We start from the raw sequence: 17,814 nt of genomic DNA on the forward strand, positions 1-17,814 counted from the left end.
TCCACAAGTCAAGATGCTAAAATCCAGAATAATAAGAGGTCTGCTTATGTCAGGCAAAAAACTTTGTCAGTGCAACCCAAAGTAGGACACAGAATTTGGTTAGAAATTCAAAACCTGCTTCAATCTCACAGAAAGCTTGAAAGATAGACCAAGGTTTGATTCTTAGCTCTAGGTAAAGTTCATATGAAACATGGTGGGTTTATGGCACGTTGAGGGTTGTGCTAATCCATGTTTAGATGGGGCTGAGACAACAGGGAAGGAGGCTTCCTACAAAAGGTCCTTTGTGGCAAATAACTATAGGAGGAAATTCCTTCCCAAGTTGCATCGTGCATTTCCATTCTACTGTGCTGCGGGTGCCAAGGGTTGTTTTTGTTTTTGTTTTTGTTTTTGTTTTTGTTTTTGTTTTTAAAAGTACTAACGTCGAAGGTTTTAAGCAAATTTTTTGTTCTTTTGTGCTTAAAAGTTGTCGAGGAGAGGACTCAAAACTATGCCTGATGCCAAAGCTCCTGCTCTTTCTAACACTCAGTATAAAGTAGAGAAGATTTCTGGGCTGCCTACCGTCAATTCCGCGTCCTCCCCTGCGTCTCCTCTAACTTCCACTTGAATTAACTCGCTGGGAGGGTTCCCAGCTGGAAAGCACAGACTGCACCTGCTCCGAAGGCCAGCGGGGGCCCTGCCTCACTTGCAGCTCAGCTTTGGCTGCTTGTGCACGGACACGAGGACCCACCAGGGGTCACTGCAGCCTCAGAGCTATTGTGCCCGCCAGTCCTGGACACAGCCGGTCGCGCACAGGGCGTGGGACTGTGAGCGCCGAACGCCGGGGTCCCAGCAGAGCTGTGCCCTGCCTTCCTAGAGCAAGCCTCCGGGTTTCCCGGGGAAACCCACACAGCGATCAGCGCCAGGGCTGCGGACGGAGAGGCGGATCCGCTACAGCCCCGCGTGGGTTCTTGTGCTGACCTTCCCGCACCTCGCCATTTGACCACCTCGGCTCCGTCCTCCATCCCCAGCTGAGACCCCGCCCAGAAGGGACGCCCCCTTCCTGGCCACTGGGTCCCCCTCCTCGCTCCAGAGCCTTTTGCAGGCGCCTGGGCCAGGCCCAGCTGCACCTGGGCCGCTCCCGCCCCGGGCGCCACCCACCGCACCACCAGAGAACTTTCCCGGGAGCCGCCGCGGCCTGGCGCGCCCAGGGCACACCCCATCCGCCCGCCGGCCGCGTTCCCAGCCAGGGCGCCCGCTCCTCCGCCCACCCGCAAGTCCCCCGACTGACCGCTTCTCTCCGTCTCGCGGAGAAGCAGCACTCCGCCGACAGAGCAAGGGTTCTCGGAGGGAGGGAGAGCTTGAACTTGGGCACACATAGACCCGTGATGAACTCGGGGATCCCCAGACGGGAGCAGTGCCCCACGACGAGCTGACCTCCACTCGCCGGTCGCGGTAAGGAGCCCGCTGCCTTTTCTGACCTTTTTCTGGTTTCTCGGTGCCCGCGGGTTGGCGAGGTGACGGTAGCAGACTGAGTGACGACCCTCGCCACTGCCTCTGCAGTAGGGCCGGGACGTCGTGGGTACCCCTGACACAAAGGAACAGCCGAGTGCTTCCCATTCGGCGGACCGGACCGGGGACTGTGGGGTGGGGTCTGAGGTGGAAGTGCGCGCCCGCTGGGGACCGCGGAGGTGGAGGGGAGGCGGGTGGGGCGGCAGCGCTCTAGGGGGAGTGGGTGGAAGGGGCTGTAGAGCTTCTAGGGGCTTCCAAGTCCGGGAAGGGCCTGGAGCTCTCGTGCCTCCTTTTTCTTGCCTCTTACCCCCTCTGACAGACGACTTTTGTCGTCCTCAAGGCCTGCGGGAGGGGCCGCGGCGCCCCCTCTTCGGAGGAGCGAGAGCCGCAGGATGCGCGGGGACGCGCCGCCGCCCTCCGCACCCAGTTCCGCCGGCTCTTCCCCGGCGGCTCCCGGGCGCTGACTCTCCCGGGCTTCTCCGCTCTCCTTACCTCCCGCCCGCGCCCGGCAGCCTGTCCGTGCGGCCCTGGACCTCTCCGGGAGCTGGTCCTCTCGTCCTCGCCGAGGCGCGGACAGTAAATTAATGCCTCACGTTTGAGCGGAGGGGCGGCTGAACGCCTGGGTCGACGCTTTCTCGCCTCGCTGGGGCCGGCCACAGCCGACATGGGCTGTTTCTGCGCTGTTCCGGAAGAATTTTACTGCGAAGTTTTGCTTCTGAATGAATCCAAGTTAACCCTCACCACCCAGCAGCAGGGCATCAAGGTAGGTGCGGGCTGGGAGCCTGTGGTGGATGTGGGGGTGAGGGGTGGGGGGCGGCAGCCGGACTGGCTCAGGGGCCCGCGGCTTTGTCCGAGGGCTGTCACCGGGCGGGCAGGCGGCGGGGTCTGCGCGCGGTGGGAACGAGCGGCAGCTGCTCCCTGCGCTCAGGTGGATGGTGGACATGTCAGGGTGGGTTAACTTTGACTCCCTCATTGAAGGAAAGTAAGTTTGACGTCGCGTAGGGTAGTCCACGCACCAACTCTGAGGTACAGTCCACGGTTCTGCAACTGAGACGCAAACTCTTGCCTATATCGGTTCCTCCAAAAGCGTTTAAAGCCCTCGCAGCTCCCAAAGAGGCGCAGAGTTGAATATACAGGAAGTGTTGAAGGCACGATTTTCCTCGCCTTTGTTGAAGGCTTTATTTTCTTGGTAGGGTTATTGGGGAAGTAAAATAGTTCACTCGTTGAAACACATATATTGGGTGATTGTGATTGTGTCGCCTGTGTTTGTGGTAGGGTAATGCTACTTTTGACCAAGAAATAATTTCCTTTTCCAAAAGTAACCTCGCTTTATCCCCACGTTTAAGTAAACGTCTCTGCAAGCGAGCTAATAACTTTGCACCTCTTTGTAGGTCATTAAAATGCAATTACTGCTATTAGCATTAGAGAACCCAAACAAAAAGGCTGTGGGAGCTTTGCAGACATCCACTTCCTTAATTTTGATGACTTCTTGTGTTTATGGTTGACAACCTGACAGACGCGCCTGCGCGCTTGTTTTTCTCTAGCAACAACGTAGCTACCTAGAGATGATCGAATCTGGAGCGTTTTTGTTGTTTTGTTTCCCCTTCTCCTTCAGTTTTAAATAACTTAGGTATTTTAGATACCTCAGCTGCTGGGTCTGATGAAGGGAAACCGTCTTTCTCCCACTTCCCTCCCATAGAACAGGCCGTCTGAGAAATCAAGTTCAGGCTGCCAATTGTCCTCTCCTGGTCTTGTCATCACAGAAGTTAATCCTAATGGCGTAGGCTCTGGGCATTTCCTTGTGTGAATCAGCTTTTACATAGCTTTCTGCACACCGGAGTAACTGTTCCTGGCCAAAAGCTTCAGCTTTGTTGCTGCCATCCTTGGTGTACAGAATTCTAATTTCACAGCTGTCATTTTTTTGCAGGAGAAAGGGGGCAAAATGATAAGTTAAAAAGCCACAAGGTAAAGTGAACCCTTAAGGGAATTGTTTTGAATATTATTTCCTCTTTAATTATAATAAGTAAAAGCTGGTCAGATTCTGTGTTTCCTTTCAAGGCCAATAAAAAACTCTTGGGGAAGAGTGTTCATTGTATATTTTTAACTTTTCTTTATGTCTCAACCCCCAACCCTTCCCTCCGCACCCCCTTACCCATAAAATCAGGAAAAGAACTTTACAAGATAATTTAACATTCTTTGGTGTACTGTGCTAATAAAATAGGCAAAAATCACAAAAAGATCATAGATTTTTGATAATACATAGATTCTTTTTGGCTTAGAAGCAATTAGAGAAAGATAACTGATGATCTGATACTAAAACAACAAAGAAATCTTTCTGAAGTCTGCAGTCTGGAGTCATCTGGTGTGTGAGCTTCCTATTTAATCATGAAAGCCTTACTCTTGTCAGCTGTGGAGCATGTACATTATTCTGTCAAGAGAGCAGCCAAAACTTGGGATCAAATGGAATAATTTTGTCAAAGAAACATGAATCAAAAATCCTGATCCATAATTACTTTTTATAACCTGATGATGCTTATCTTATTTTACAAATAGGTTGAAAATTGGTGAGTGATTCTAAGGCAGTAGCAACTTTATAATGCTATTATTTTGGATATATGCCATTTAACTAAACAATAATTTAAGGACACTTGTGTTGGAAGTAATCATTTTGCAGCAGGCTTGGCCTCTTTGAGTGTCACAAAAGCATACCACAATTATTTTGATGGCCATATATGTAACACAGGTGTTGTTTGGCAGAGTTAAACACATTATCTGTAACTACCATGCTACCATAAAATGCACGTGTTAAGCACCTATCTACTTGTGGTATGTTCTAAATTAAACACATGTTTATAAATAGTGTGATATATGAACAGCATCTTGCATGTAGATGGTATTCAGACGTTGAATGCATACATGTATTTTGTTGTTCTGTACATACTTGGCATTTTCTTTAACTCCTACTTTAGTTTGTAAATAAAATAGTAAACAATTACTTTAAAGTTAATAGCCAGTAACTAACTACCGTTATAGTGTTTGCCCTGCCCCCCAGATAGTACTCTTGATAATTTTGATTTTTATTAATTAAAGTCAAAGTTAAGCATGTGACATTTTCCCCTGAAATTAAAATAGAAAGATGGTTTTTAAAAAATATTTCCTAATATTTATTTTTGGATGACCTTTTTCACATTCTATCTCAAAGACATCTAATTTTGTGTTAAAATTATTCACATATTTCATCCCTTAATGGAAAGAATTTTACTGATTCATAAATAGTTACTTAAGAATTTGCTTACATTACTGTTATAATAATGCATTGTGTGTTGAAAAAGATTAACTGTAGTAAATTTAAGTAGAAGAAATAGGAGAGAGGCTTAGTGAGACATTTTTTTCTGTGTGCTGTTTTGAAAAACACTCGTTGAATTTGTTTAAGAACCAAATTACTCGTTGAAAAGTTAGTTATGAAGTGATTTTCTGCAACTCAGATCAAAGTTTATCATTGACTTTAGAGAGAAAAATTGATGTGTCTGTTCCCGTGGAGAGCGTTTCAAGCTGAAGACAATAGTTAACACATCTTACATGAAGATAAGTAGTGTTTAAATAAAAACTAATTTTCTGTTTCAAAAATAATTAGAAAAATAAAACACTTTGCGTATTCATGCTCATGTGATGTAGAAATTTGCCTTCTTAACTTGCTTTAGAGGTAACCTCACCTTGACAAGCAGAAAGTCTTTTGCATGCATTTCGTGGTGTGAGCCCTGTAAAGATTTAAAAACCCAAGTTTATATAAACTGAATGCTGTTGGTTGTTTGTTGAGCAGCACAATAGCTTTTAGCTGTTTGCTATCTCTGTTGTTTATTTTAGGAAGAATTTCTGCTGTGGTTGGTCTCTTGGTTTTTTGAGCAATGTTTGTTCAGAAAAACTTTTGTTATGTCCTTTGTAGTTTTCTGTGCTGGAGGAGATAGAAATCTTTCTTTTTGTTCTCTTAGAAGGCAGAACTTGAATGTGACTCAGACTATTTTTATAAGTTGTCATTTGATTAGCAAAAGGTTTTTATGGAAAAACTCACAAGGTTTGATGATTTAGTCCACAAAATTGCTGCTGCAAATAAGTAGATTAGTGTTTTCATTTCAACATTTTAGTCCTCTGAGTAGTAATGTAATAAACACTGAGGTGCTTATTTTTCCCTTAGTGTATTTGATGAAGTTAATGAAACCAATATGACAGCAAGATGGAAATACTGTTAATTTTTTAAAACAGCTTTATTGAGATATACTATACAATTCACACAGCTAAGTGTACAGTTCATCCATTAACTTTTAAATGAAGTTACTTTCTAATCATCCTGTTGTTCCTAAGGGAATATTGTGAGTCAGTTTTGATGCTTTGATCAGAAACTTCCCTATAAATTAGAAAAACAATTAGAAGTTGGGGATTTACATTATATGCATCTCACTTACCAAGAATGATCATTTTCATTACATTTGGATTGGTAAAGGAAACATCTAAGAAAATGGGAAAAAGTGAAAAGCAGTAGTTTTTCACAAATCATGTTAAGTATATATGTGAATACTTACATCTTTTGATAACAACCATGTAAGGTACATAGTCAGTGATCTTATAAACATAGGTTGACGCAAGTAATCATACACCAACATTTCTGTTAATATAAGATTGGCTGTGGGTTTTGATAGGTTAGTAAATTAGATGTGACTGGGATAGAAGTACCCCTTTTCCACACTGCATCTAGGTTTCTAAAATTCAAATATGATATCCATGTTGCGGCTGTATAAAATGAAGTACTGTATAAATACTCCCTTGGATTAAAAAAAAATTGAAAGTATTTTTCCAGCTTTATTAAGGTGTGATTACAAATGAATCGTAATATATTTAAAGTATGCATTGTGATGATTTAATACACACACACATTGTGAAAGGATTCCCACCATCCCACCATTGAGTTAATAAACCATCACCTCCATCACCTCACATATTTGCCTTTTTCTATTGTTGAACACTTAAGTTCTACTATTTTAGCAAATTTCATTTATACAATATAGCTTTATCCCCTATACACACCATGTTATACATTAGATCCTCAGACTTACATGTCCCCTCAATTTTTCAAAAGTCTTTTTTCCTTGAAAAAAAGGATTAAAAATGCCATTTATCATCCATTGTTTGACTTGAAAGCAATTTGGGGGGGAAAGCATTGTTTGTTATCTCCCACAGGTAGTGGCTGTCCTTCTCTAGGGCTTATCATTTTCTTGGTTGATGGTGGATCATACTTTTTGCAGCCCCATTAGCATAATTGTTCTTGAATTCTATTATGTGAAGTTGAACTAACTTTGAACTAAACTTAAAGTAATGCAGAGCTTTTATTGCTTTTCAGCATGGGTGGTGTCTTAGTCTGTTCAAGCTGCTATGAGAAAATACCACAGACTGGTGGCTTATAAACAAGAGAATTTATTTCTCATAGTTCTAGAGGCCAGAAGTCTGAGATCAGGGTGCCAGCATGGTCATGTGAGGGCCCTCTTCTAGGTTGAAGACTTATTGTTGTATCCTCACATGGTAGAAGGGGCTAGGGAGCTTGATTCACCCTTTTTTTTAAGGGTACTAATCCCAAAGACCCCCACGTCCTAAAGACCTTCGCTTTGGGGTTTAAGTTTCTGGCATAAGAATTTTAGGGGGACACAAACATTTAAACCATAGCAGGTAGTGATAAAGTTAAATCTAAGTTTCAGGGTAAGATGTCCAGACTAGACTTTCCATTAGCCATATGGACAATGGTTTGTTATTTTTATTGCAATACAAGATGGGAAGCTCATCTTTTCTTCAGTAGTTTGTGTCAGGTTGTATCTGAGTAGGACCAGACAATCCTTTGTTGGGGGATGCTGTCCTGTCCACTGTAGGGTAATTAGCAGCATTTGTAGCTTCTACCCCTGAGATGTCAGTAGCACCTCTTGCCCAGTTGTGACAACCAAAAAATCCCCAAATGTTGCCAAATGTCGCCTGATGTGCAAAATCACCCTCAGTTGAGAACCACTGCTATAGAGGGTAGCAGCTTCCTTCATTCTTCTGTTTTGTGTGCACAGTCTTTCATACTGGATGCAGACTAACTTTCGGATGCCCTCTTTTTTCTCTTTTAGAAAGGTGAGTCATGTACTTTTTAGGTCAGTGAAAACAAGATGTTATCTATATCCTTAACTTGCTTAACATTCTTATTCTGGGAGTAATGTACTGAAGTGATTAAAAGCATGGCCTCTAGAGTCAGAACACTTGGGTTTACATTTTGGCTCCACTGATTACTAACTAGCTGTGGGTTCTTCAGAAAGATACTACCTTCTCTGATCTGTAACTTATCTTCATCTATAAAATGGGGGCAAAATAGTACCCACTTCCTAAGTTCAAGGTGCCTTGCATATAGTAAGCACCCAGAAAATGTTAACTTGTGTCTTTCTCCTTTCCCCATCCTCTCCTCCTCCTTTTAGTGCTTCATTTCTGTCTACATACAAAGTCCAACCTTCATTGTTTGAGTTAGACCCCTACCTGATCTAGACCTTCAGCAAGTCTGTGTGCCCATGCTAAGGTCTTGCTCTTTGGGCACGCAGAACTGCTGAGTCTCCCGAACATACCAGACTCTCTCGTGCCTTGTACGTGGGATTCCTGCTGAGTGGTACCCTTTTGCCTTCCCCTGAGCACACACTCATCAGAACTCACTCTTTGAGACTTGAATCAAGTGTCGCATCTGTTCAAAAGCCTTCAACCCAGCCAGACCTGGCAAAGTGTCCATGCCTCGTACACATCCTGTTGTTATAGCATTTGTCACATTGCAAGTGTTCTTTCTGGACACGTCTGTCTCCTCCAGAAGCCTGAGAGCCCTTACCTGTGATCCCCAGCAGCTAGAGCTGTACACCACATGTAATAGATGCTTATTTGCTGTAATTTGAATAGAGGAAAGAATGGAATGTTATCGTTGGAATAGGCCATATTGAAAATCTCCTGGATAATGAGGTTCTTCTGCCATTTTATTTTTACTTGAAAGGATCCTAGAATAAAGTGAATCTCACTGTGAAAAATCTGTTGCCAAGATACTCTAATTTTTACATTGCTAATGGCTAGAAAATGAGATGGTGCAGTGGACTGAATGCATGCAGCGCATTGAAGAGCTGACTAGCAGCTATTTCAGAAAACATGAGTTACACCGTTTTTGTATTGTAGAGGTAAATGCTAAGTCTCTCCCTCTCTTTCTCTTTTTTATAACATATAACTTTCTCCTTACAACTAGAGAGTCTTTTGGGAGACAGGCATATTTCGAGAGTGGTTTATAGATCCTCACACTTGAGTTGCTTTTCTTCCTTGTCTCTATTCTGTAAACCACGGGAGAACAGTGTCAATTGGTTTCATAGTGTAGGTTTACACAATTGGGGACCATTGGTGTAATTTTTAATCTTGCTTTACCACCCATTACACTCTTTAAGTGACATAAACGTCATCTGATGCGGCTCTAAGGCATAATAGAAAAGACAGGGTCAGTAAGTTAAATACTGTGTTTTTATGACAAATGATAAGTTTTATATTCTGACGCACAATGGATTTTTCTGCAGGCCTGTTGTTATAAACAGGAGAAGTCAGACATCCGATTTGCCGTAACCTTCTGGCTTCTTTGAGATTGACTGCTTTGGCCAAGCTTTGTCTCTGATGTTTTTGCCGCGAGTAAAGCTGGTGCATAATGCTCTTGGTCATCCTGCTTTGGGTTGTAAAGAGGAACTGCCATTTGCTTCTGCATCAAATCCAAACAAGATTTGTTTCTGAGTCTCATATATTAAGGTTAACCAGGCATCTGTTATCATTTGTTTAGATCTAGACTAGGTGTGTTAAGGTCAGGAACCAGCCAGTTTAGTTTGTGACTCAAAAGCCTGAAACCACACTTTGGAGAGTCTACCAGTCTCAGAAATGTGGATTGCATTCCTGTGCCCTCTGAACCATGTATATATTTCCTGTTTTCTTTTTTTCCTAAGTGAAACAGCCACTTTGCCTTAGTGCCGCCTACGGTTAATCCACTTCTCTGTAACTGAACACTCTTGCGGCGTCCCCAGAGGCTGAGACGGCTCTTCCAGAGGCTCTCTTAGTTTCCAAGACAGTGAGAAGTTTGTTTCAAGGATATTGACAGGCCAAGAGGAAGTTAGAACAAGGGAGGTGGTGGCCGGCAAGGAAACCTGAAAGGTGCTGAGTGCTAGTTAGCCCCACTGACAGTGACCGAAAGGTCAGATGGCAGGGGAGGAATCAGCCAACCAAGACCAAGGAGGAAACCAAACGCAGTGGCAGATTGTTCAGAAGTGCTGCCTTCTGAGCACATGAGAACGCACAGTTAGTAATGCTGGGAGAGAGTCCCAGCTGGGTGGGCATGGTGTCCCGGAAGTTGGTTAGAAAGTACCTTGTTTAGAATACAGCTTCCCATAGGAACAGTGACATGAATGAAGTTCCTGAGCTAGCCCACTGGGACCGTTTGAGTTTTTAAACCACTCAGGTCCCACCTTGCCCTTCATTCAGAGCTGTATTTGAGAAGCCTCTGTGGGCTTAATTGTCACTTGTCAAAATGGGGTTTTCTCCACCATCCTCACTGCTCCCACTTTGCACCAGAATCAGCCCCCTAACTGGGTGCTGTGTGATCATCAGTCTCTCCTCTTCTCCCATGCCTGCCCTGTGTTTAAGTCCTGGTCTGCCCTGCAGTGACTGTTCTTGGAATCGACCAGAGGACTCTTTGATTATCCCCCCGTTCCTCATTTGTAAACTGAGGGGTGTGATACCTGCCTCACGGGATGATTGTGAGAATTTGAGAAAAGAATTTTAGGCACATGGGATAAAAGGTGCTCAATAAATGAAAACTATTACTATGTATGATCTATTATTTGCTAGTAACTCCCCTGCCCAAAGTGGTGCTGGCTCTCTGAGAGGCAAGTGTGGTTGTTAGAAGTCAGGGTGAGGGGGCAGTGGTGGTTTGATATTCATAGATAACAGTGCCTTTTAAGACCTCTGTGTTTACTCCCATTGCCTCAGCTACCACTGGAATGCTGAAACTATGCATCTGTACCCCTAGTCCAGACTTCCTTCTTCTTATCTGATTTGTATTTCTGATTGTCTCATGGAGATCCCACTGTCTAAGGAGGTGTCTAAGCCCACCTTCATGACCCTTCTGTTCCCTCTAGACTTTCCCTGGGCTGCCTAGTTTGTGAATGAGGCCACACTCCATCTTGATGAGTTGAGATGCTTTGATTCTCAGTTACAGAGATTCCACTGCAAACTGTTTTAACATGAGGAATTTTATTTGCTCACCTCAAGTTCCCAGCTTCTCTCCATCTCTTCTGTGCTCTGTCTTCTGGAAGTCAGGGTCCTGTGCAGGTAGTCGCAGATGGGTAAATGGTTCTAGAGATGATATTTGTACATGACAATATGTAAGGTGGGAGTAGAGACAGGCTCTTTTTATTTTAGGAGAGAAGAATCCTCTTCCAGAAGTTCCGCAGCAGACTTTCCCTGGTGTCTTTTTGGAGAATGAGTATTGTGGCTGTTCTTGGGCCATCATGGCAATGGCACCATCTTTAGGGCAACAGATTCTCCCTGAGACTGGGTGGAGATGGAATCAGTTTCCCTAAGTCAAATGGCTGTACCGGGGAGGGGTTTAGTCAGGAAGGAAGGAGGGAGTTGTAGGTGTCCCCTCGACCCCTCTGCTCAGGATTTGGGCACCTGGGCTCTCCTTAAATGTCCACATCCTTCCTGGAGTTGGAATTCCACCACTTGAATACCTTCCAGCTTTGTCTCTTCTCCCCTCCTCTCTGTGCTCCTGCCCTCATCTAGAGTCCACCCCCCGACCCCGCATCCTCCAGCCCGTTCTCAGCTGCACAGCTGCAGGCCACCAGCGCAGTGCCCTTTGACTACCTCTAGAGTGGTCTTTCACATCTGGTCTTGGATGCTCCCTCAGCTTCCCAACCTCTGCAGCTTCCTTTATGTTCCTGAGCATGGTGGCTGCACCGGACCCTGCGTGATCAGACCCCACCCTTCTCTGACCTTTCTCCCACCACTGCCTTATAGGTGTCACAGATTCTGGGCAAACTGAGCTACTTTCTAGTCTGAATTCTCCACATCCCCTCTCATCCGAAGCTTCTTCTGCCAGGAAAGCCCCAACCCACCTCCTCTTGTTTAAGTGAAGTCTCACCTCTCATCAAGCAGGGTTCTGCTCAGGTGCCACCTTCTCTGAAGACTTCTTGGTGGAGCGCTGGAGAGTCCCTCTTCTGACCCGAATCAAGCCTGCATGTCATTGCACAAGTTTCTGTAATTTCCTGCCCACCTTGTCCTGGGAGAAGTACAGTAAGATAAAGAGGGCACAGACTTGATCATAGATAATGTGGCTCTAAGTTTCTCTTCCATGGTTTAGTGGCCAAGTCACTTACTCTCTTAGAGTGGCTTCCTCATCTGTACAATTAAGGGAAAGCCCTCCCACCTTATCCTGAAATACTGCACGTGAAACCCTTAGCACCACGACTAAGGAGTGGTAGCTATATTGTTAAACGAGGTGCAAAGCCTTGAGGGAGGGGTCTTTTTTAATGGGATCTCCAAGTCAAGCCCAGTTCCTAAGGAGTTGTTGACTGGATGAATTAATCTGAATAAGAAAAGGTACCTCCAGATTGACATAAACTAATGAATCTGAGAAAGAAAAGACATCTTTCTCCTTTTTACTTTCTAGATTCCGTGAATACAAGGGAATTATACTCCTTAATTTCTTAGTTATTTAATTTTTAAACACAGTTTTATCGAGATACAAATCACGTATCATACAATTCACCCATTTAAGATGTGCAATTCCATGGTTTTTCATATATTTGCAGTGTTGTGCAACCATCATCACAATCAATTTTAGAACATTTCATCACTCTAACAAGAAACCTCATAGTTATTACCAGTCACTTCCCATTTTCTTCCAGCCCTTCTACCACTCATCTTTCTGCTTCTACTGATTTACATATTCTGGACATTTCATATAAATGGATTCATACAATATATGGCCTTTTGTGGGACTGGCTTTATTTGCATGTTTTCAAGGTTCATTCATAATGGTATGTATCAGTATTTATGCCACTTTATTGCTGAATAATATTCCATTCTATGGATATACCATATTAATCCATCAGTTGGTGGACTTTGGCTATTATAAATAATTTTGCTATGAAGATTCATGGACAAGTCTTTATGTGGACATATGTTTTAATTTGTCTTTCATATATCCTAGGAGTGGAATTGCTGGGTTATAGGTTTAACAGTCTGAGGAACCTGCAAACTGTTTTCCACAGTGGCTGCACCATTTTACATTCCCACCAGCAGTGTCTAAGGGCCCCAGTTTCCCCAGATTCTCACCAACACATGTTATAAGGTCTTTTTTATTATAACTATCCTATTGGGTGTGAAGTGGTATCTAATTGTTAATTTGATTTGCATTTTCCTGCCATATAATGATGTTGAGCATCTTTTCATGGACTTATTGGCCATTTGTATCCCTTCTTTGGAGAAATAGCTATTCTAGTCTTTTGAAAAATTGGATTATTTTTCTTTTTATCATTGCGTGTAAGTTTTAAAAAACTGTTTATGTTCTGTATAAAAATTTCTTACCAGATATTTGACTTGGGGTTGCTTTTTAACTTTCTTGACAGTGTCCTTTCATGCACAAAAGTTTTAAATTTTGATGGAGTCCACTTTATCCTTCTGTTTCCTGTACTTTTGGAGGTCATACCTGAGTGACCGTTGCCTACCCCAAGATTATGAAGATTTACTCATATTTTTTTTTCCTAAGGATTTTATGACTTTAGCTCTTACATTTAGGTCTATGATTTATTCTTTGCTCTTTTACATGTGGGTATCCAGTTGTCTCAGCTCATTTGTTAAAAAAACTGTTTTTCCCCCGTTGAGTTGTCTTGGCACTATTATTGAATATCAGTTGACAATAAATGTGAAGATTAATTTCTGGACTCCTAATTCTATTCTATTGTTTGACATGCTTATCTCTGCATTTTGTTTATTTTTACTAGTTCTTTGGTAAGGTAGGCATATGTAATTGAGCAGAGGAAACACTCCCAGTTAAAATACATTTGACATTTAATATTTTGAGCATAATTTTCAGTAAACCTTGTGGGAGGGCAGTAAAGCATTGTATATTTTATTCACTGTTAGGTGCTGGAGAACCTAGAAGAGTAGCAGGTATGTTGTGGTGCTCAGTAAATATTTGTCATATTTGAGGAAGGACTGATAGAAGGATTGTTTTAGTCATGCTGCTGTTGCTTTTGTAACTTGAAACCTTGGTTGTGGAATATTTAGATTTCCAAAATCTTTTCTGTAAGCTTTGAGTATTGCTGTTTATGTTGTGTAAAGGATTTGCCTTTGGTCCTTCCAGGCTCTTTGTCTAAATCACTTGATGGAGGGCTGGAGAAAAGGTACTTGCATATGTTTTATGAATAACTTTGTTAGTTTTAGTAGGTGAAGGTGTAGCAAGTTAGAAAAGCTAATATCATTTAAATATGTATGTGGTTTTCATCTATGACTTTGCAACACACTGAGAAATTGCTTGAGACATGTCCTGAGCAGTATAATGTGCAGGGTTTTCCTCCTGGGAAAACAACGTAGGTGGCTACAAGACAACTTCTGAACACACTCACCCTCTCTCAACACCTGTGACTTCCTTTCAGCCTTGAACTTCCAGGATTGCGAGCTAAAGCCTAGGGAGCAAGTGTGGCCTCCTGGAATTGGACTGACATCCCCTGTGACTGAGGGAAATGGTAGCAAATCTTAGTGTTGTTGAAACTGTCATAATATAAGCTTTACAGCTTTTGTCTGGATTGTACATTTTTAAAATAGGTAGCTTTCAAACACTTGACAAATCCCAGGAGATATATAGGCTACAGGCAGTTTCCTCTGTGAAGAAAATCTCAAGCGTCTAGAATTCAGATAATGCCACAACTGTGTGTGACAAAATCTTTCACCCAAACTCGTTTCTACTTGTCATTGCTTTTTCCTGCCAGCCATTCTTTTGCCCAGTAGTTCAGCTGTCTGGTTCTCTGCACCAAGCCTGTGTGTAGTCACATGTCCTCAGCTAATTGAGCCCCATGATGCCGACTGAAAGTGCAGCAGACACCACGGGGAAAATGTGAAAGAGATGACATGAGTTACAGCAGACTGGGTTTCACTTATGATAGAAAGTTAGACTAGACATGGACATTGAGAACCATGTACTCCAGCCTTCCATTCCAAGGCTGAGGGAACAGGGACCTAGTGAGGGGCAGTGATTTGCCAGAGCCCAGGCACATGGTCCTAGAACCCCATCTCTTGATTTCTCATCTGGTCATTTCTCAGTGCTCACCCTCCCTCAGTTTCTTTGCAGACTACAAGGGAGGAAGGGCTGAGAGCTGATTATAGAGGAAGAGGTCAGAATTTATTGAAAATTGTTGAGATTTACTGCCAATCCATCTCCTCCCATGCTCCCAATCCCTCTCTGTTCCCTCCCTCTGCCCCTTAAATTAAGTCTTTATAGGCCTACATCTGGCTTGATGACCTTCTGCAGTCTTGGCATTTGATTTTGTGGAATTCTTTCTGGGTAGATTATATAAGGGAGAGACTCTTTTGTCCCAGAGAATCCGCCTCCCCCCAACACCCCCCATTCTGAAAAGGACTTTGCTTATGTGGAATTTCTTTTCAGAATGATACTAACTGCATTGCATTTTAATTTTTTGGCTTTGTGGAAAATGCTTATTTATTTAACAGGCCTAGAATAATTTATTTAGTGCCATGGTTTTAGAGTTCCTATCACTCAGAGTTTTTCCTTTGTCTTTATTTTATAAAGTCTTTATGCTGAATTCTTGGAGCTCCATTCTGGTATCTCTCCAGGAAAGAAAATTAAAAACTGATTAGTGACCCTTCTTATTGCCTGAGAGAGGGGGCGAAAGAGGAAAATAGAAAGGAAAAATTGCTCTTTCGTGGCAAGGTTTCAGATGGGCCAGTCATCAAGAGGCTAATAGATCTTTTCCCCTGATAATGATTATTCCATGCATCTGCTGCTGTTTACAAGGGCACTTGGAGGATGTGCAAATTTTCCAGAGTTCCTCAGAGAGCCAGCTTCTTTTTCTTTCAGATGCTGTTTTTACATCATGTTCTAGGGAAGTTAATTTGAAGATAAATAGGTTTTGAGAGTGAGGGTGTATGGGGGTCTGGACCAAAGTTATGTGTCTATAATTGTAGGTATGGATTTGTGAACTCACTTTTACAAGAATTTATTCAGAGCTTATGTACCCAGTAGCATCCAAGATTGCTGGTAGGGATGATGAAATAGAGGACTGTTGCTATTATGATTATGATTATGATTATGATTATTATTATTTCTTAAAACCTAAGAATGGATATATTTAATTTTCTCAAATGCATACAAGACAATAATTACACAGCAACAAATCTTTTGTTCAACAATGATTAGATTCTTAATCATTTCAATAAAACTTACATAATTTCACATCCATACCCTTGCATTTTTAAATACTGTAAGTAAAAAAGCCTCCCAAATAACCAGTTCTTCTATTTCCTGTTTAACCTTCTATACATCCAAACTTTAAAAAAATCACAAGCTGAACATTATAGAGAACATATAAATCATGTTTAAAAACTTGAGGCTTTAAAAACATTGTTCCCCAATATGATTCAGAAGAGTCCTCATGCTGACAAGTGCAGTCCTAGGTGGTAAAGTAATTTGGGGGAGAGGAAGAAACAGGAGACAGACAAAAGTTTGCTGTCTTACTATTTTACTAATCCTGTCAGTTAAAGATGGTGATGTCATGAGAAACGACAATTTAGGTTTAATATGAGGAATAGAGTTTGCCTCACAGTTAAAAGAAGTTTAAAAAGTTAAAAGAAGTTTAACTTTTAGATGGAAAGACAAATATTTACTTATAAAACAAGAGATTACAATACAATTTGTAATCAAGTACCTGGTTATATGGTGGAGATTCTAAGAGGTACAGACATTCTTATAAGAAATTATGTTTCTTATATGCTGAGGTGGGGCTAATCAGGAAAGGTGTTTTAGAAGAAATGGATATAGGCTCTCAGTGCCTTATCTGAAACCCTTGGGGCCAGGTGTGTTTGAAGATTCGACATTTTTCAGATTCCACCAAGGTGATATGGTATATAAACCATCCATTATGCAACATCCATGGCCTGGTCTGGGGCAATACCTCATAAAACAAGCACATGAATATTGGTGCAGCTCATCACTTGGATATTCACAGTCAGTGGGGATAAGTAGAGACTGTAAGTTGCTTCTGCCAGTTTATAACAGATTTTGTCTCTGCATTAGTTATCTATTAACTTGCTGTGTGCCAAGTTACATCCAAAACTTAGCAGCTTAAAAGAACAAGCATTTATCCCCCACAGATTCTTTGGGTCTGGAATCCAGGAGCAGCTTCGATGGATGATTCTGGTTCAGGGTCTCTCTGAGACTGCGCTCAAACTGTGCCTGAGGCATCTGTCATCTGGGGATGGTGGATCTGCTTCCGAGTCCACTCACGTGCATATTGACAGGCGAGGGTCCCTCACCCCATGGGCCTCTTCATAGGTTCCTGAGTGTCCTCACAACATGGCAGCTGGCTTCCCTCCAGAGCAAGTGATCTTAGAGGGAAAGCCCAAGGTGGAAGCCACAGTTGTCTATGACATCCTGTTACTTCTGCTGTATTTTGTTGGTCACAGCAGCCAACCTTGTTGTGAGAAGAGACTGCATGAGGGTGTGAATACTGAGAGTCAGGCATCACTGGGAGCCATCTTGAAGATGGACTGTCATGGTCATCAAATGAATTTTGGTGTTCAACTAAAGATAAATCTTTCAGTTTTTACATCTTTTGGGGTTCTGGATTGTGGACTTACGTAGACTCTGGCCTCCTCCAAGTGATGACCTGTGAGGATGAACTGTGGCTCTAAAGGTGGTCTAGACTGCAGGGTAGCATGAACATGGAGAAATGAGTTTGGTGGGGGGAGATGAGGTGTGTCTGGGGGATACACAGGATTAGTCTGCCCTTTGTCAGGCACTGCACTTGATTAGGGGGATAAAAAGGTGAATTAGATAGACTTTTAACCCTCTTGAGCTAGCACTGTGCTTTGAGAAATCTAGAGTTTCTCTTTGAAAATACTTATGTTGAATGTCTACAGTGAGAAAGGCAGCCTGTACAGTGAGAGAAGCAGAAAATACAGACTCAGAAAATCTGGATTCCTCTTACAGCTCCTTCGTTTCCTACCTTGCAAAAA

At 42.7% G+C, this 17,814-nt stretch overlaps 1 protein-coding gene and 1 pseudogene across 2 annotated transcripts in view; one reads left to right on the forward strand and one right to left on the reverse strand.

Annotated features, from left to right (window-relative positions):
- Window positions 1–750: 750 nt before the first annotated feature.
- Window positions 751–2,154, reverse strand: LOC105082221 (uncharacterized; annotated as a pseudogene).
- EPB41L4A (erythrocyte membrane protein band 4.1 like 4A) overlaps window positions 1,293–17,814 on the forward strand; it is a 218,612-nt gene continuing 202,090 nt past the window's right edge. For both annotated transcript variants that reach the window (XM_010971499.3, XM_010971500.3), the window contains exons 1-2: window positions 1,293–1,431; window positions 1,829–2,251. In XM_010971499.3, the coding sequence (XP_010969801.1) occupies window positions 2,153–2,251 (99 nt within the window). In that variant the 5' untranslated portion in view covers window positions 1,293–1,431; window positions 1,829–2,152. The remainder of the gene's footprint in view (window positions 1,432–1,828; window positions 2,252–17,814) is intronic.

Source organism: Camelus bactrianus, chromosome 3 (genome assembly GCF_048773025.1).
Source record: "Camelus bactrianus isolate YW-2024 breed Bactrian camel chromosome 3, ASM4877302v1, whole genome shotgun sequence".
Classification (NCBI taxonomy): Eukaryota; Metazoa; Chordata; class Mammalia; order Artiodactyla; family Camelidae; genus Camelus; species Camelus bactrianus.